Source organism: Pelodiscus sinensis, chromosome 20 (genome assembly GCF_052426305.1).
Source record: "Pelodiscus sinensis isolate ZL-2025 chromosome 20, ASM5242630v1, whole genome shotgun sequence".
NCBI classification, from domain to species: Eukaryota; Metazoa; Chordata; order Testudines; family Trionychidae; genus Pelodiscus; species Pelodiscus sinensis.
Genome location: NC_143071.1, coordinates 1,251,500 through 1,270,162, shown reverse-complemented (window position 1 = coordinate 1,270,162; position 18,663 = coordinate 1,251,500). Strand labels below are relative to the sequence as shown.

The following is an 18,663-nucleotide window of genomic DNA, read 5'->3' as shown; positions in this document are numbered from 1 at the left end:
TCTCCACGGCTGAGGTACTAGGGCAGGGAGGGGCGGGCTTGCTTACAAGGCTGCAGCAGGGAAAGGCTCCCTCCCAAATGAGTTACGGGATTCGCTTTCAAAAGGAACTCAGGCTGAAACTCTCTGAACTGGGGCTCTCTGGTCCGGCAACATGCATGGTCCAGCACAGCTGCTGCAGGACCAGATGGTGGGGCCACCCAGTTGTGGCAGCAGGGATGGAAGCTGCAGTTGCGGTGGCCTGGTGGTGAAGGGCCTGGAGCCCCGGCACGTGTCTGCCGGTGGGGCCCAGAGCCCCGGCATGTGGCTGCCTGCGTGGCCCGGAGCCACGGCACATGTCTGCCCACAGGGCCTGGAGCCACGGCACGTGTCTGCCTGCGTGACCCAGAGCCATGGCACATGTCTGCCTGGTGGAGCCCGGAGTCTGAGTGTGCAGCTGCCAGGGGGGTCCTGGAGACCCAGAACATGGCTGCCCAGCGGGGTTGGCAAGGCAGTGGGGCCAGCAGGAGGTGGGGGGCTGGGCTGAGGGGAGGGATGACCAGAAATGACTTCCCCTTGTTGTACCAAATAAAAGCAAGCAGGATCTTATGAGGGGGATAAGGCAAAAAGCCACATTTATTGTAAAGATAATAAAAAATAAAGAAAAGATAGAAGCAAACAACGTTGTTTAACTACTTAACCCTTATACATATAAACATTCATTCATCCATTCATCCAGGTTCTGCGTATTTGTTACAGTTACCAGTCTGGAAGTTGCTTGTGACCGAATACGGGCCAGGTATTCTGTAGACAAGTGATGGGAGTGGGGAGCGAAGTCCTGATCAGATGTGCATCTGAAGCTCCTGGTGGGCTGGCAGCAGAACCTTGGACTCTGACTCCATAGTCTTTTAGTCCAGTTCTTATAGGAATTTCTTCCTATGCCAGTCTATGGGAATTGCTGCATCATGCTGATGTCCAGGGTGGCTGCCAGGTGCTGGTCAGTGATCTCATCGGGTGGATCTCCAATACTTGGTTTTCTCCACTTGACACCTTTTGGTTGCACTGGCACCTGACGCCTTCTTCAGCCCTTTGTTGCTGCATTCTCAGGCTGGCACCTCTCAGAACCATTCATTCATCGTCCAAGCACTCTCTCTCTTACGTACATTCCCTAATTAATGTTTCCCAGACAGTATTTGTATAATAATAAAAGTTGTAGTTACAAAAGTTTCTGGGTGGTATTGCTTAAAACATTCTCTGAGTGCTGAGTAAAGTTACAATGTTTTAAAGAGAACAGGCTCAATTGAGTAACAATGCCCTTAGTTAATTACAGGGCTTGGCTCCCAGAGCAGAGTTAGTGGCTTGACAATGCATTGTTACAATGTATCCTGCAATGTCAATTTCAAGCAGCCCCTTGTACAAGCTTGAGCATGCCCTGGGACGGGGGGGGGGGGGGGGGGGGGGGGGGGGGGGGGGGACGGGGGGGGGGAGGGGGGAGAGGGGGGGGACTGTTTCTGGCTACATAGGATTATATTCTTAACAGTTCTAAGTTACATGACCTAATACATTATATTCTAAAGGGGCAATAATAATAAATCTAAACATTTAACAATCTTAACATCATAATAATAAGAAGAAGAATTAATAATAAATCTAAACACTTTAAGTTGTGGGGAACAAATTCTGGGGAGTCACTTCCATTTGGGGGAATCATTTTCAATCCATTCATATGTTATCCCTACATACTGGTCTGGAAAAATCCCTCATCCAGGACCAACCTGGTCCCGAGGGTACTGGACCAGGTAGGTCCAGCCCGTGGATGCTTCTGTACTAAGCATGTGCCGGAAGCCAGCCAAGCACTGGGAATCTTTTGCTTGCGCTTACTAAGTCCTGCCCCGCGAGGCCCAGGCAGTGCAAAGATCCAGCTTCTTCTTAGGACTGTTTATCCCGCCCTGCTGCTTTACAAGTCCAGGCTTGGGCCTCTGATGTCCCCAGTGGTCCCTCTGGTGCGGATGGACCTTCCCTGGGGAGGCAGGTGACACCCTGGGGCAGCCTGGCACCTCACGCTGGTAAATGCTTCTCTGGCGGGGGCTGTACAGCGAGAGATCACACCCGTCTCTGCCCCTTTCAGAGTCTGAGCTCTTAGCCCCTGCCTATGGTGCTAAAGCTGCCTTACCAGTCCGAACCCACCGGGGCCAGCCTGCTTCACGCTCACTTGGGGCCCCAGGGCCAGCATAACAGGACGCCCTGCCTGTGGGCTTCAGCCTCCAGCGCCTCCGGGCAGGGCTCCAGGCCTCCCCTTTCCAGTGACCAGCGGAAGGAAGGTCACATTATGCCTCTCACCTGGCTGGCCTTCCGGCTCCTCCCCAGTGACATCGCCCTGTGGGCACTACGCCAGGCCAGAGCCCACACGAATCAAGTCCCACTCGTGGGATGGGGGCCAGGAGGCTACCCAAGAAGAAGGGGGTAAGTCAGGGCCATGCCCAGGCGACTGGGAGAAGTTTTACCCCACCCTTGGGAATTTCCTGCTGCTGTTTACTTGTCCCCCTGCCTTTGGAAGGGTCAGCCTGATGTGTGAGTAACTCCCGCATGACTTGGCCCAGCCCAGCTCTTTCCCCACAGCCGCGGGGTGTTTTCTTGGAAGTTGTGTTAGGTCTGTGGCATGGGGGAAGGGGCTCTGTGTGCCTCGTCAACACAGCAAACATCCGTTTGGCAAACCCCACGAGCGCTGCCTGCCGTCGGGGGGCCTGGGGCCAAGGGGCTGTTCGAATCAGCGGCGTGAAATGAGTTCACCAGCCGGTGGAGAAAACGCGCCTCGGGGTGTGAACTTCCCCCTTCCCAAGCCCACGTGAACAGGCAGCAGGTGTGAAACAAACCAAGACCAGGACCCAGGGCCCCGTAGTACCTGAGACCTACACCATGTCGATAGTGGCATGCGGCCCAGCTGGCCCGCGGGGAACGCCACGGCTGCCCCGGCCTCACACACAACGCCCCTCGCCCCGGAGAACAGGCCTGGCACTGGCCACGAGCCAGGATGGGCGGGGGGCTGGCCTGAGAACTGCCCTGTTATGGTCACTCTAGGCCAGGCATCTGGCGGTTGCCACTGACAGGGCCCTGGGGCCGGGCCACGGTCTCCCCGGTGGGGCCCGGCTTGTCTTGGCTTCGTGCGCCGGCCGGGCTGACTCCGGGCATGGGGCAGGCAGAACGTGACTTGGGACTCGCTGGCGCAGCGCCCCCAGCTCCCAGGGTGGTTGGGCCCCAAGTTGAAAGGGGCCAGCGCTGTGGGGGACAGTGCTGGGGGGGCAGTGCTGGGGGGCTGGTGCATTGGGGGGGCAGTGCCAGGAGTACTGGGGGGGCAGTGTCGGGGGGGCCAGTGCATTGGGGAGGCAGTGCCAGGGGTGGTGGTATTGGGGGGCTGGTGCATTAGAGGGCAGTGCCGGGGTGGTGGTATTGGGGGGCTGGTGCATTGGGGGGCAGTGCCGGGGGGTGGTACATTGGGGGGCAGTGCCAGGGGGGGTGGTATTGGGGGGCTGGTGCATTGGGGGGGCAGTGCCGGGGGGTGGTATTGGGGGGCTGGTGCATTGGGGGGCAGTGCCGGGGGTGGTATTGGGGGGCTGGTGCATTAGGGGGCAGTGCCGGGGGGTGGTATTGGGGGGCTGGTGCATTAGGGGGCAGTGCCGGGGGGGGTGGTACTGGGGGGCTGGTGCATTGGGGGGCAGTGCCGGGGGGTGGTATTGGGGGGCTGGTGCATTAGGGGGCAGTGCCAGGGGGGGTGGTATTGGGGGGCTGGTGCATTGGGGGGCAGTGCCGGGGGGTGGTACAGGGGGGCTGGTGCATTGGGGGGGCAGTGCCGGGGGGTGGTATTGGGGGGCTGGTGCATTGGGGGGGCAGTGCCGGGGGGGTGGTATTGGGGGGCTGGTGCATTGGGGGGGCAGTGCCGGGGGGGTGGTACTGGGGGGCTGGTGCATTGGGGGGCAGTGCCGGGGGGTGGTATTGGGGGGCTGGTGCATTGGGGGGCAGTGCCGGGGGGTGGGGGGGGTGGTATTGGGGGGCTGGTGGGGGGGCAGTGCCGGGGGGTGGTATTGGGGGGCTGGTGCATTGGGGGGGCAGTGCCGGGGGGGTGGTATTGGGGGGCTGGTGCATTGGGGGGGCAGTGCCAGGGGGGGGTGGTATTGGGGGGCTGGTGCATTGGGGGGGCAGTGCCGGGGGGGTGGTATTGGGGGGCTGGTGCATTGGGGGGCAGTGCCGGGGGGTGGTATTGGGGGGCTGGTGCATTGGGGGGCAGTGCCGGGGGGGTGGTATTGGGGGGCTGGTGCATTGGGGGGGCAGTGCCGGGGGGTGGTATTGGGGGGCTGGTGCATTGGGGGGCAGTGCCGGGGGGTGGTATTGGGGGGCTGGGCTGGGGGGGGTGCCATGGGGGGCTGGGGGGGCAGTGCCGGGGGGGTGGTATTGGGGGGCTGGTGCATTGGGGGGGCAGTGCCGGGGGGGTGGTATTGGGGGGCTGGTGCATTGGGGGGCTGGTGCATTGGGGGGGCAGTGCCGGGGGGGGTGGGGGGGGTGGTATTGGGGGGCTGGTGCATTGGGGGGGCAGTGCCGGGGGGTGGTATTGGGGGGCTGGTGCATTGGGGGGCAGTGCCGGGGGGTGGTATTGGGGGGCTGGTGCATTGGGGGGGCAGTGCCGGGGGGTGGTATTGGGGGGCTGGTGCATTGGGGGGCAGTGCCGGGGGGGGGGGGGGGGTGGTGCATTGGGGGGCAGTGCCGGGGGGTGGTATTGGGGGGCTGGTGCATTGGGGGGGCAGTGCCGGGGGGTGGTATTGGGGGGCTGGTGCATTGGGGGGGCAGTGCCGGGGGGTGGTATTGGGGGGCTGGTGCATTGGGGGGGCAGTGCCGGGGGGTGGTACTGGGGGGCTGGTGCATTGGGGGGGCAGTGCCGGGGGGGTGGTACTGGGGGGCTGGTGCATTGGGGGGCAGTGCCGGGGGGTGGTATTGGGGGGGCCGGGGCATGGGGGGCGGTGCTAGGGGGGTGGTTCTGGGGGGGTTCTGGGGGGGCGTTGCCGGGGGGGGGGGGGGGCTGGTGCCGGGGGGCGGGCTGGGTCCTAGCCGGAGGCGGGGACGTGGCTCAGGCCGGGGTGGGGGGTGGGGTCGGTGCTGCCATGGAAACCCAGCCCCCCCCGTGGGGAAGAGGGCGGGGCCCCATGTCCCGAGCGGGGGGCGGGGCCTCGGGGGCGGGAGGTGCCGCAGGCCGGAAGCGGAAGGAGGGGGCGGGGCTCGTGTCGTCCCTTTTAGCAGAGCCCCGCCCCCGCCCCGCCCCCGACCAGACCAGAGTGTCCGCCCCCGGCGGCTCGAGTCGGGGTCGCTGCGGAGCGCGGTGAGCGGGGGGGTTGGAATGGGGCGGGGCGGGGGGGATCCGGGGGGGCTGGAATGGGGCGGGGCGGGCGGGGTCCGGGGGGGCTGGAATGGGGCGGGGGGGATCCGGGGGGGCTGGAATGGGGCGGGGCGGGCGGGATCCGGGGGGGCTGGAATGGGGCGGGGCGGGCGGGATCCGGGGGGGCTGGAATGGGGCGGGGGGGATCCGGGGGGGCTGGAATGGGGCGGGGCGGGGGGGATCCGGGGGGGTTGGAATGGGGCGGGGCGGGGGGGATCCGGGGGGGTTGGAATGGGGCGGGGCGGGCGGGATCCGGGGGGGCTGGAATGGGGCGGGGCGGGCGGGATCCGGGGGGGCTGGAATGGGGCGGGGCGGGGGGGATCCGGGGGGGTTGGAATGGGGCGGGGCGGGCGGGATCCGGGGGGGCTGGAATGGGGCGGGGCGGGCGGGATCCGGGGGGGCTGGAATGGGGCGGGGCGGGCGGGATCCGGGGGGGCTGGAATGGGGCGGGGCGGGCGGGATCCGGGGGGGGCTGGAATGGGGCGGGGCGGGCGGGATCCGGGGGGGGCTGGAATGGGGCGGGGCGGGCGGGATCCGGGGGGGCTGGAATGGGGCGGGGCGGGCGGGATCCGGGGGGGTTGGAATGGGGCGGGGCGGGCGGGATCCGGGGGGGTTGGAATGGGGCGGGGCGGGCTTGGCAGGGATTGTGGGAAGTCTGGGAGAGTTTGGGGGAGGGTTGGAAGGGAGCTGGGATGAGAAACCCGAAGAGCTGGTGGGGGTCCCAGAGCGTCACCCCAGCCCTGCTGAGGCCTCGTGTGGCTGGGGATGGGCCGTGGGGCGAGCCCTGTGTGGCCCCCTGACGGGCGGTGGGACTAGTGGGGTGCGCTGGGGCCTTAGCGCTGCCATGGTCCTGGGCTGGCTCCCAGCAGGCCCCTCACACGTCTCCTTCGGCCCCGCCAGGTGCCCTGCCAGGAGCTGCTCTTCGGGCGCCCTCTGCTCCAGGCCGTTGGCACCCGCAGGGCTCGGGCGCTGGGAAATCTGAAAAGAGCTGGACCGGCACGAAGGCTTGGCCCCGGGCAGACAAACCATTTTAACCAAGGGTTCACGTGGGTCAGTGCAGTTTTACTAGGGGTGCGCCTTGCTCCAGAGTCAGTCGCTCGCTGGCCGTGCGGCTCCGCTGGGAGACCAGGCCACCGGTGCTTTCGGAGACTCGTGCGATGGAAGCTGTGTGCGAGCCGCCGCTTTTGGAAAGCTAAAGCACAGGGCGTCGGGTGCCGGGTGGCTTCGGCCAATGTGTGATCTCCCGGAGGGCGTTTAGGCTAAGCCAGGCTCATCCGTCACTTACCATCGAGAGCTTGAGCAAGGCGCTAATCCTGATTCGCTAGGCCACTGGAGGACCCTCCCCTCCCTACCGCCATCTTTATCGGAAACGTGCGGGCTGAGCTGTTGCAGTGATCCCCGCGTGCCCAGGAGGGAGGCAGGCAGGCAGACCTGCCAATGAATGAATGCTGGCAAAGGGCTTGCGTGACTTAGGAGATGAGATCCCAGCGAGGCGAGTGAGCCGAACATGGGAATATCCATTTTGAACGTGGGACGTAGGCTCCTAAGTCACTTCAGCCTGGTTGAAAATTCCCCCCTGTACTTTTGTGCTAAATGAGGTTTGCTGACGAGATCACGGTGGCAGGCCCCTCAGAGCCCGATTTCCACACCTCGAAGTCGCTCCCTCGGCTAGGGAGGAGCGTGCCGGGGCCACGTGAGGAAAGGGAAAGAAATGGGTTACCGTCGAGGACCACGGGGAAGCTTCACTTGAGATTTGGCCCCTCCGGGCTGCTCCACGAAGAGACAGGATGCAGGCAGGGTGCTGGAATGGGAGAGAGTCCGCTGTCCCCGTTGCCTCACGCAGCCCCGGTGTAACCGGCTGCCCAGCTACATGGGCTCTGCCCAGTGGGCAAATAGAAACCTAGGCAGCAAGTTGATGGGACTTGCAGAGCTGGGCACAGCCTTAGAGCTTCTTGACCAGACTCTGGTTACTCCTCCCTCTTGTATTCAGAGCCCCTAGGGTACGTCTAGCGACATCCGTCGACGGAGCCATGTAAAAGAGTTTACTCGGCATAGTCAATGAAGCAGGGATTTCAATAATCCCCGCTTCGTTAAAATAAACATGGCCGCCGCGCCGTGCCGACGAACAGCTGATCCGGCCCAGCGCGGCAGTCTATAGACACGGCGCGGTCGACAAGGGAAGCCTTTGTCGACCTCTCTGCTATGCCTGGTGAAACGAGGTTTACCGGAGCGGTCGACAAAGGCTTCCGTTGTCACCACGCTGCGTCTAGACTGCCCTGCTGGGCTGGAGCAGTTGATTGTCGGCACGGCGCGGCGGCCATGTTTATTTTAACGAAGCGGGGATTATTGAAATCCCTGCTTCATTGACTATGCCGAGTAAACTCTTTTACATGGCTCTGTCGACGGAGCCAGAAGTCTAGGTCTACCCCTCGAGCCTCCGCTCTGGCCTGAGCCAAAGCCCAGTGGAGCTGGCAGGAGCTTTTGCTGGGGTGGGTGGATAGAAACAGGCTCTGGGCTCCAAAGGCCAATATGAACTCCCCCTCTCATGCACCCTGGGCTCCCCCATGCGGAGAGGGCTCTCGATGGCAAGAAGCAGTCTGGTGACCCGACTCGGCCCTAGGGTCTCGCTCGGCTTTCAGAGAAGCTGAGCGCTTGTGCTGGAATGTTTCTGGATTGGGACCACTAATAGAGACCCCTCTCTTCCCTTAGGCAAAGGGACTTGGCCCGCAGCCTCGCGGTGGGGTCTCCTCAGGCAGTGCGGCAGGCGTGAGTACCTTTTCCAGCCTGACGCGACAGACCATGCCCACGCTGGGGTCGGTATCCCACACGGCCGTGCTCAGCCCTGCACGCCTTGGGGCACCCTCCAAGTTCTCCCCCAGCCTCCTGGCTGCCAGGGGCGGCACCCCAAGTAGCCGTGGGAGCTCCCTGTGCTGAGGCAAAGCAACACAGCAGTCTCCAGGGTAACGGGGTGTCTTCCGACAGGTCGGGCAGCCGCAGCCTGAGTGGGCTGGCCCCAGGTCGGTGCCTCCAGGAAGCTTTGCCCAGAGCCAGCAGCAGGCTCCGAAGTGGCTTGAAAACAGGATGCAGGTTCTCCGAGTCCCTCGGGTGGTCAAAGTGCTGCTGCCAGTGCGCAGGGAGCTCCTTCCCCGTCCCTGGCCACATTCCCTCCTAAACACAAGAACTGTGGAGGGCCAGGGACCTGGGCGGGGTAGAGCCAGCTCAGAAAGGTAAGATGAGTCTAGGTGACCAGGGCACCCTGTGGGCAGAGAGCTGCTCCAGCCCCGCCCGTCCCCCCTTTATATGACTGGTTGGCTGGTTTAGCTTAGTGTTAAACACTGAATTTTAACCAGTTACCCAATTAAACAGGATTTTACACCCCAGCTGAAATCACCCGTTTTAATTGGCAAGCAGGAGCCTTGATTTCAATCGTCAGTTTGCACTGGGTTGCATTGGAACTTATTTTTTAAAAAGAAAACTGAATTCTTCAGGTTGGTCACAATAAAACATGTTACTTTGCAACTAACCGTAGTGTTCCCATTCGGCTTGGGGTTTCTTTTTGAAAACCTGGACGATGCCTCCTGGCCATACAAACAAGTTAATTGTAGCTGGGCATGTTCTATTTGTATTTACTAAGTTATTTTAATTACACATTTAGGCCTTAATATAGGTTATTTCAGTTTACAGATTAAATTAAATAGGGTTATTTAAAACAAAGAAAATCCCTGGTTTTTTTTATCCATCCTAGAGGGGGCTGGAGGCATGGGGCTGGGCGGGGCTGCATTTGTGGGTGGGTGTAGTTGGGGGGAGGCTGCAGGAGGCAGGGTGTGGGCAGGAGTAGCCAGGAGGAGCAGGGTGCTGGGGAGAGCCATAGGGACCCAGAGGGAGGCAGCCCTCTTCTCCTCCTCACCGCCCCCGCCCATCTGCTCCCCCATGTCCACCCAGGTCTGAGAACACACATGTTTCCTGTGGGCTTGCAAATATCTGCAGGACAGGAGTCCTGGGCTGGGTGAGCTCCATAGGGTGTCCTCTGGGCCTTGGGCCAGCCCACTCTTACCTCTGGGGCTCACGGAGAACAAGGGAACCGCGACAGGCGTGTTTATGAAGGCGGGAGGGAATTATGGCTCCCCGGCCAGAACTCTCCCTCGTCCATATTGCTTTGCCCTGCTCAGGCCACCCACTCGGCCTTAGCGTCTTCTCCAGCGTTTTCAGAAACACGCGCCGGGTAACACGTGTCACGCAGGAGACACATTCTGTGTCGTGCCCAAGAGATCCAGGGGGCTGGGCACCTTGCAGGGCTAACGGCTGCTTTGCTTACAGCTGGATGCCTGCCCCTGGTCTCCGGGTATGTGAAGAGAAACAAGGCCACAATAATTACATTTAAGGAGGATCAAACATTTGCGCTTCGCCTTGGTGGCCTGGAGGAGACGTTCTATGACGGGCAGCCGGCCATGCTGGGATACTGGGAGAAGCTTTACCTGCCCCGTCCTGTGAAGATGGAGGTTCTTGGCAGCGTGGATGACGTGCCGTGTCTGGCCACTGGGCAGCAGCTGCTGATCCTTGTTGCAGGCGATGGCAGAGTCTACGCGTACGAAGAGGAGCGGCTGCACGTAGTTGGCGGGGACTTGGAGGAGTTCCTGACTGTAGGGCTGCAGCGCTTTGGGAAGGAGGTCTATGAGTGTGCAGAGGGCCTGGCGGTAAGTGGTCAGCACAGGCATAGGAGCGGGAAACGTTCCACGCTGGCTCCTGCTCTGGTCTTGCATGAGTCACCCAGCCTTCCTGCCAGGGGCTTACCTGCCCTGGGGGTAGCAGGCCTGCCTCCCCTGCTCCCCCAGGGCTGGGACAGTCACTTGGTTACTGTGTGCAACCAGAAAGGGCTCTGGAGGGCCGAGGGGGCAGGCGTCCGAGATGCTGAAACCTCTCAGCTCTCTAGCAGCTGTTGTTCTTGCAGAGTGAAGAGGAGAAGGCGAAGGACCCCGAGATCCGGGAAATCAGGCAGAGCACCAGAGACTTTGTCAATAGCAAAGCCGATGCATTTCAGAAGCACCTGGATTTCCTCAAGAGTCTGTGACCTCTTCCTGGGGTGAGGTTTGGAGTCTACCTGGGAGATGGCCCAGGAGCAGGGAGGGCAAAATGCTTCCTGTGGGCTGGTTCAGGCTGGCGGGCGCCTCGGCCGGACTCCCTGACTGCCCCACCCCTGCACACTGCTCAGAGCAGCTGAGTGCCAGGGGAGGGGGAGAAGAGGCTTCATGCGCTGTCCCAGCCCCCCTGGAAAACAGGACGGGCAGCGCACAAAGTACCCTCCCCCTCCCCTCCCCGCCTCGCCTCGCCAAGCTTGCGGTGTCCAGAGCCGCACACGGCCCCCGCTGCCAGCGCAGAGGTGGAAGGCAGGAGCCCTGGCTGAGAAACCTGCTGGCCAGGAGCTGCCCAGGTAAGCGCCTCCCATCCGGAGCCTGCCTCTTGCACCCCAGCTTCTTCCTCCTGACCCTCTGCCCCGTGTAACCTGAGCCCCTCCAGACCTTGCACCCCTTCCTGCATCCACCCTCCCAGACACTGTGCCCCAATCCCCTACCCCGTCTCAGCCCTGCACCCATCCTCCCAGACACTGTACCCCAACCCCTACCCCGTCTCAGCCCTGCACCCATCCTCCCAGACACTGTACCCCAACCCCTACCCCGTCTCAGCCCTTCACCCATCCTCCCAGACACTGTACCCCAACCCCTACCCCGTCTCAGCCCTGCACCCATCCTCCCAGACACTGTACCCCAACCCCTACCCCGTCTCAGCCCTGCACCCATCCTCCCAGACACTGTACCCCAACCCCTACCCCGTCTCAGCCCTGCACCCATCCTCCCAGACACTGTACCCCAACCCCTACCCCGTCTCAGCCCTGCACCCATCCTCCCAGACACTGTGCCCCAATCCCCTACCCCGTCTCAGCCCTGCACCCATCCTCCCAGACACTGTACCCCAACCCCTACCCCGTGTCAGCCCTGCACCCATCCTCCCAGACACTGTACCCCAACCCCTACCCCGTCTCAGCCCTGCACCCATCCTCCCAGACACTGTACCCCAACCCCTACCCCGTCTCAGCCCTGCACCCACCCTCCCAGACACTGTGCCCCAATCCCCTACCCCGTCTCAGCCCTGCACCCATCCTCCCAGACACTGTACCCCAACCCCTACCCCGTCTCAGCCCTGCACCCATCCTCCCAGACACTGTGCCCCAATCCCCTACCCTGTCTTAGCCCTGCACCCACCCTCCCAGACACTGTACCCCAACCCCAACCCCGTCTCAGCCCTGCACCCATCCTCCCAGACACTGTACCCCAACCCCGTCTCAGCCCTGCACCCATCCTCCCAGACACTGTACCCCAACCCCGTCTCAGCCCTGCACCCATCCTCCCAGACACTGTACCCCAACCCCTACCCCGTCTCAGCCCTGCACCCATCCTCCCAGACACTGTACCCCAACCCCTACCCCGTCTCAGCCCTGCACCCATCCTCCCAGACACTGTGCCCCAATCCCCTACCCCGTCTCAGCCCTGCACCCACCCTCCCAGACACTGTGCCCCAATCCCCTACCCTGTCTCAGCCCTGCACCCACCCTCCCAGACACTGTACCCCAACCCCAACCCCGTCTCAGCCCTGCACCCATCCTCCCAGACACTGTACCCCAACCCCGTCTCAGCCCTGCACCCATCCTCCCAGACACTGTACCCCAACCCCGTCTCAGCCCTGCACCCATCCTCCCAGACACTGTACCCCAACCCCGTCTCAGCCCTGCACCCATCCTCCCAGACACTGTACCCCAACCCCTACCCCGTCTCAGCCCTGCACCCATCCTCCCAGACACTGTACCCCAACCCCTACCCCGTCTCAGCCCTGCACCCATCCTCCCAGACACTGTGCCCCAATCCCCTACCCTGTCTCAGCCCTGCACCCACCCTCCCAGACACTGTACCCCAACCCCAACCCCGTCTCAGCCCTGCACCCATCCTCCCAGACACTGTACCCCAACCCCGTCTCAGCCCTGCACCCATCCTCCCAGACACTGTACCCCAACCCCGTCTCAGCCCTGCACCCATCCTCCCAGACACTGTACCCCAACCCCGTCTCAGCCCTGCACCCATCCTCCCAGACACTGTACCCCAACCCCTACCCCGTCTCAGCCCTGCACCCATCCTCCCAGACACTGTACCCCAACCCCTACCCCGTCTCAGCCCTGCACCCATCCTCCCAGACACTGTACCCCAACCCCGTCTCAGCCCTGCACCCATCCTCCCAGACACTGTGCTCCAATCCCCTACCCCGTCTCAGCCCTGCACCTACTCCTCCCGCGTGGACAAATCTCAACATTTCCATAGAACCGTGTATCATTCTCGGATAACTTTGTATCAAGAGACACTTTGTAAGTCCTTTTCTATAGATCCATCTTGTCTTTTAGATGTATCTTTGTGAAGCCTTCTTATAGAATCCTTGTCCGAAGAGAAACCTTGTGTCCCGTCTTTTCCATAGAAACTTTGTCTCAAGCTCTTTGTTATAGGTCTTAGGAATAGTTAAGGCAAAGAAAAATGTCTTTTGTTAGGAGTAGAACAGATCTCTCCCCTTTCATTGATTGCCCTGTTGAAATGAACGAGATGTGAATAAAGTATTCAGTAAGTGGCATGTTGCCTTATCCCTCGGAGAAAGCTCCCGGGCGCTGCTTTTAAGCACGACATTTTGGTGGAGAATGCAAAAGGAGGAAGGTGTCACGAGCATTTACAGGGTAATGAAAGAAAATTATTGAAGTATTGGAATTGATCAATCGTTAAGGTGTGCACCTTAGAATCCCTGGGTTAGGAAGAAGGTTTAGAGTCCTTGCTTCCCCCTCACTGGGTGAGGGTGTTAAGAGAAACTGGTAAAGAGAGTTTTTAGGTATCTCTACCCTCAGCCGTAGAGTCCTGAGAATTGGGGAGGTTTAGGATCCCTGCCCCCCAGCCCGGGAATGGGTATAGTAATTGATGTTCGATACCCTCGGCCGTAGAGTCCCGAGACAAGGACGGAGCTTAGTGCCTCCAGTCATAGGTTGGAGGTATTTGCTCATAGCACAGTGTGTTGGGAATATTTAATTAGTAACATTGTGGGAGGCTTTGGATGCTTGGGGATACTTTGTAACATTGTGGCTGGGACTGTTCTTAACCATGTTTAGAAAAAGGGAGTCTGGGGTCTGGCAAGGCGCTGTAGCCCTTAAGAGGGGAAAAATGAATGTTCTAAAAGATTCCTTTTAAACAAAACCTGCATGAATTTGGGCATAGCCCATGGATGGAACACGCTCTTGCTGACATCCACACCATTTAAAACCTGGGGGGGGGGGAATTGGCTAAATACTGAAAAAGAAAAGAAAAAGCAGACGGAGTTTGGCTCCTATGAAACCTGCAGCGAGGTGTTCCTCAAATTAACTGAATATAAGATTGCAAATATGAAACTGCAAAACTTAAGAGCCTCTGCTGCAGAATGGAGAGGTGGAAATGCATGTCCCTCGGTCCCCAGACACAGCTAGAGCCCCCTAAGGATGGGTACTGAGAGTTAAAGCATTTTCAGGAATATGCTTAAGAAAAAGGCCCAGGAGGTGTGGAGCTAGTGAACAAGGCCACTGTCCTTGCTAAACTGGTGATGGGACAAAGCCTGTGTCCATGGAAAAGGGCCATTCAGCAAGAAAAACAGGATCAGGCCCAGACAAGCAGGCCGGCAACAGATAGATTGGAGGCCTTGTGGCAGAACTGAGAAAAGGCAGGAAGTACAGGTCCTGGAAATCTAAATGCTTAAAACAATCCGGACAAGAGTAATATCTAAACAAGGCCAGTTTTCCTTTTGAGAGAGAGAGTTTTAAGAAAACTTCTCTGTGGTTTTCTTTAACTCTACAGAGTATGGAGGGAATTGAGCAGTTGTGCAAATGCTAAAATGATGTAGGAAGAAAAATGGTGGTTTCTTTGCAGCCATTCTGAAGGAGAAGTGGGCCCTCTTCCAAAAGAATGTCTAAATAATCCAGGCAAATTTGACTCAAATCCTTAAATTTAATTGTGGATACTTCAGTCCGATGTCCTAAGAACTTTAAGGGGGTTTCTATTGGAAGTTAACTACCCAATGAATAAAAGGGAATGTAATCTGTGTGTGTGTGTGCGCGCGTGTGCGTGCGCTCAGTAAGGCTGAAACAGCTGCTGCCCAGCCTGGGCCTGCTTTTCTCACTGCTGTGTGCAGCCCAACCCCCCGCCTGGCACGGCCATCTGCGCCAGGCAACCTCCCTGTGCCAAGGGCTTGCGTCAGCCCCCAAAATGCTGCTGCTGCTGCCATGCTGTCGCCCTGTTCCCTCACCCAGCCACTGGCTGGCTCGCCAGCCTGTAACCCTACCCTGCGAGCCCTGGCCGCCTCGTTCTGAGCCCGGCTGGGCAGGCTTTTTGTCTCTGCCAGGGGCACAGGGCATGGCCAGCATGGGAGGGCCTGTTACCCGCACAAATGTCTCTCTCCCTCCCACACTGTAGGGGACACACCTTTACCCCGTTCCTAGGGCTCACGGTGCAACCCTGTGAATTTACACACCCACCCTCAGCCCGTTCCTAGGGCCCAGGGTGCATTTTCCTGCCGGTTTTGCAGGATCTGTAGCCACTGAAAGCCTCTCACAGTAATGTCCTTATCCTGTTTGACGATTCCCAAGCAAGCAGAATACACGTGCTAAGCGCACAGTGTCATGCTCCCCAACCCTGGTACAGGCGACTTCCCCTGGTGGCCAGGCAAGGTCAGTCTCTCTGGTCTTATGCTGTATCTCGGAGTTGAGTTCTTCTTTCCAGGTCTTCCCCCTTCTTCTTGATGTTCCTGGTCTTCTTCCAGCCGTTTCTTCCTTCCTTCTGATCTTTTTTTGTGTGTACACACACACACACCCTTGCTTAGCTAGACTGAAACCAATTATTTTAGTATAATTTTACTAACCAATCATAACAAATTACCTAACCAATCATACCCCACCACCTTCATTGATTTACACCTGGCAAAATTAATTATACAGCAGCCAGAAACAGTTACAAACCAGACAGCGATCATGGAGTCAAACAATGGGTAAGGGTAACGACTGCTCATAGGATGTGGATCCCACAACATTCTCTAGTGATAAGCGGTTTCTTGCCAGACAGAACGCTGCGACTTACGTTTTCTTTACCCATCTGAGATCTGTTCCTTTATCTGGTGACAGTGGGGAGCCAACAGGGCAAAGTCCCCTCCTCACAGCCTGGCGTGACACTTGGTAATGCAATTTAGCTGCAATGTGAGTGTGACTCCAGGCCTTACAGTACTGGCTGCTGCTCTTCAGTCTGGCTGCAGAAGGCGGCTCTGGTTCAGGCCTAGCACAGGCCTTCCACCATGGCTACAGAAAAGCCAGATTGGTACAGGCCGGGCGGGCGCTGACTGGTCTCGGGCTGGGGCGTGACACGGGGGTTTCTGGCAATGGCTGATTTCCTACGATGGAAGCGAAAGAGACTCTGCTGAGCTGCTCTCCCGATCTCTGGCCCTTTGCCACGGAGATGCAGATGTGGAATGAACCCCTCCCCCCACGCCCCAGAACAGGAAGTGTGGAAAGTGCCGTATTCACCCCAGTGCAATGACTCCCAGTGCCCCCGCGTGCCCTCTGCAGCTCAGAGGGACAAACTCAGCAGAGCAATCTATGGGGTGTCTGGGGGGTTCCTGTGAGCGGCGGTGGGGTGGTGGGGGTGCCTAGAGGGCACGTCTCAGCAGGTGCCTGGGGGGTATCTGAGCGGTGGGGACAGTGGGATGTGTTGTCTCTAGAAGAGGGCTGTGGAGCTTGGTCCCAGTCTGAGGAGACGGTGGCTTAGATTGCATGGTGACCTTGGTTACCTGAGACAGGGATGACTCTGGGTTTGGTGGGGTGCAGGAAGCTGCTGGCCCTAGGTCACGAAGAAAGAGCAGCTCTGGTCTGAGGACTTGAAGAACTAGGGAGAGAAATGGAGGTTTAGAACCACTTCTCTGAGTGGCTCAGGCGCAGCTGGCAGGTTTGGTTTAGTAACTGACTTTGATCTGTCTGCTGTTCCGTGCAACCCCCCCGTGACCTCATGACCCCCCAGCCTGATGAGACCCCCCCCCTCCCCTGCTCTAGGGGAGAGATCCCATGGGGACTTGCCAAGGCGTTAATGAAGCGCCAGGCTCCTGCTGACACCCTGCCACAATGGCCCCTTTGCAAATGCAGGTGCTTGCCTGGCTGCAGGAGCTGTTCTCTGCACACTCAGCTGCGCAGGCTTTCAAAGCGGAAGTGAACGAGGGAGCCCCAACCTGTCCCTTCCCAGGCCTGCCACCAAGCCGAGTCCGGCTGAGATCTCTGGGCTGGCTCTTTCTGCCTAGTGGGCGCCTAAAAGCTTCACGTGGGCCTTGTGCATTACACCTGCTGATGGTCCTGCCCGGGCGTTCTCTTGCGCAGAGCTTGACGTCTGCCTGTCACTTTTTGATACAGCAGGTGCAACAGCGAGCAAGTTCTCCCCCCCCCCCCCTCCAGCTGGTTGGCTAGCACAGGTCTGAAGGGGGAAATGTATTGGGATGACACGGTCCATGAGCAAATGCAACTCGCCTGCACACACAGGGCACACGGCCATGCGCGGAGACCCCTGCTGCAGGAGATGCACAGGGCACGCGGGAGGGGGGCGGAGACGGGAGGGGCACGAAGAGGGGGCACGGGGAGAGGGCACCTCAGGACACGGGCCATCTTGAGGCTTGTGGGCAGCGCACAGAGCTGCTGCCGTGCCTGGTCGAGTCCCAGCAGAGGCATATGGAACACAGAGCCCCCTGCCCCTAGCCCACCTGCCCTCCTCACCCGGTCCCACAGCTCCTCCCCTGGGAATGCAGGCATGGGAGAGGCAGGGACAGCTGGGCTGTGTCCTGGAACAGCAGGCTCCTGCCCACACCTGGGACTGCTGAACGGGGGGACTGTAAGATGCTGCTTCCCCCCCCCCCCCCCGCATTCCCCTTCTGTCTCCGCTGCCTTGTGTTCCCGGAGTAAAAACACGAGTTCTCAACAACTGTGTGAGTGTGAGTGTGTGAGAGAGAGAGAAGGGGTGCACCAGCCCCGCACTGGGGAAGCAATTCCTAACCAGGCTCACCTGGCCGAAGTCCTGCAGCCCAGGTAGAAAGGCCTGGAGAGAGGGCGGCTGGGGCCGGCTGCCGAGCAGGAGGGCGGTTTGGCTGGCGGTCCTGGGGGTGACCCACCAGTGGGCCCAGGCCTGGAGACCAGCCAGCGAGGACCTAGAGGACAGGCCCTGGCAGGAGTCCCGTGGAGGCAGGTGGGAAGTAGCCCAGGGTGGGAGCCTACGGAGCTTGGTGCTTTGTGGAAGAATTCCCAGCCAGGCTAGTGGTGGCACCTGCCCTTGCTGTTAGGGCCCTGGGCTGGGACCCAGTGGAGTAGGGCGGACCTGGGTCCCTCTACCCCCCACTCAGTCCCTAACCGGTGGGGCCTGCACCCGTTTCTATTGAACTGCCCCGGCGAGAGAGGTGCTTCTTGACTCCAGCTGCTAGGCCGTACTGCCCTGGCCGTACGGGCGGTTGTTACAGACTTCGGCTAGTGAGGGGCACTGGGTGTGGGACGTGCAACTGCTGACGCCCCCCGGATACGGGCTGCTTGTGTCAAGGGCGCACGTTGCACTGTCACCGTCCTTGCGCTGCGATGGCGCCCGCGTGGCTAAGCAGGGAAGGGGCAGGCTGCTCGCTGGTGCTTTCGGGCATGGGGGAGGGGCGTGCACTACGGGATGCTGCCGACACGGACCCAGAGCCGCCCGCCGCGCTGGCCTCGTTCTCTCAGGCACCGGCGCCTAGCCCAGAATGCACGGGGGTGACAGACTGTGGGCTAGCGCCCCCCGCACGGCTGGGTCCTGTTTCAGAAGGGGGAGCAGCGGCGCGGGGGCTCCTGCGCCTTGGGCCCACAGCCTGCTGTGCCGAGCGTGCAGGGGGGATCGGCTGTAACGCTTCCCCACAAGGCCGGGGCTTGCTGCCTCTTGCTGCCCCCAGCCCCATGGGCCCATAGCGTTGCCAGGTGTACGGGATTGTACCGGACAGTCCGGTATTTGTGCGCTGTCCGGTAAAAAAATCAGAAAATAGCGGACACGTGCAGTGTGTGCGATGTGCAGTGTGTGCGATGTGCAGTGTGTGCAATGTGCAGTGTGCGATGTGCAGTGTGTGCGATGTGCAATGTGCAGTGTGCGATGTGCAGTGTGTGCGATGTGCAATGTGCAGTGTGT

The 18,663-nt window shown here is 60.3% G+C and overlaps 2 protein-coding genes across 8 annotated transcripts in view; one reads left to right on the top strand and one right to left on the bottom strand.

Annotated features, from left to right (window-relative positions):
* Positions 1-2,406: 2,406 nt before the first annotated feature.
* LOC142819181 (uncharacterized) lies at positions 2,407-11,000 on the top strand. Its single transcript, XM_089772032.1, has 5 exons — positions 2,407-2,439; positions 5,260-5,341; positions 8,108-8,164; positions 9,716-10,092; positions 10,347-11,000. Exons 1-5 carry the CDS (start codon positions 2,407-2,409, stop codon positions 10,464-10,466), a joined length of 669 nt encoding a protein of 222 aa, XP_089628158.1. The 3' UTR covers positions 10,467-11,000.
* A 4,337-nt stretch (positions 11,001-15,337) lies between these two features.
* ARL16 (ARF like GTPase 16) overlaps positions 15,338-18,663 on the bottom strand; it is a 14,255-nt gene continuing 10,929 nt past the window's right edge. For 5 of the 7 annotated variants that reach the window (XM_089772000.1, XM_089771995.1, XM_089772002.1 and 2 more), the window contains one exon: positions 15,338-16,374. In XM_089772000.1, the coding sequence (XP_089628126.1) occupies positions 16,335-16,374 (40 nt within the window). In that variant the 3' untranslated portion in view covers positions 15,338-16,334. The remainder of the gene's footprint in view (positions 16,375-18,663) is intronic. The other 2 variants (XM_089772001.1, XM_089771996.1) reach the window with 1 other exon arrangement.

Coding starts and splice junctions, on each gene's coding strand:
- LOC142819181 (XM_089772032.1), top strand. CDS start 2,407: ATGGGGGCCAGGAGGCTACCCAAGAAGAAGGGG. Junction 5,342..8,107: donor CGGGGTCGCTGCGGAGCGCG/GTGAGCGGGGGG, acceptor CTCTTCCCTTAG/GCAAAGGGACTTGGCCCGCA. Junction 10,093..10,346: donor AGTGTGCAGAGGGCCTGGCG/GTAAGTGGTCAG, acceptor TTGTTCTTGCAG/AGTGAAGAGGAGAAGGCGAA.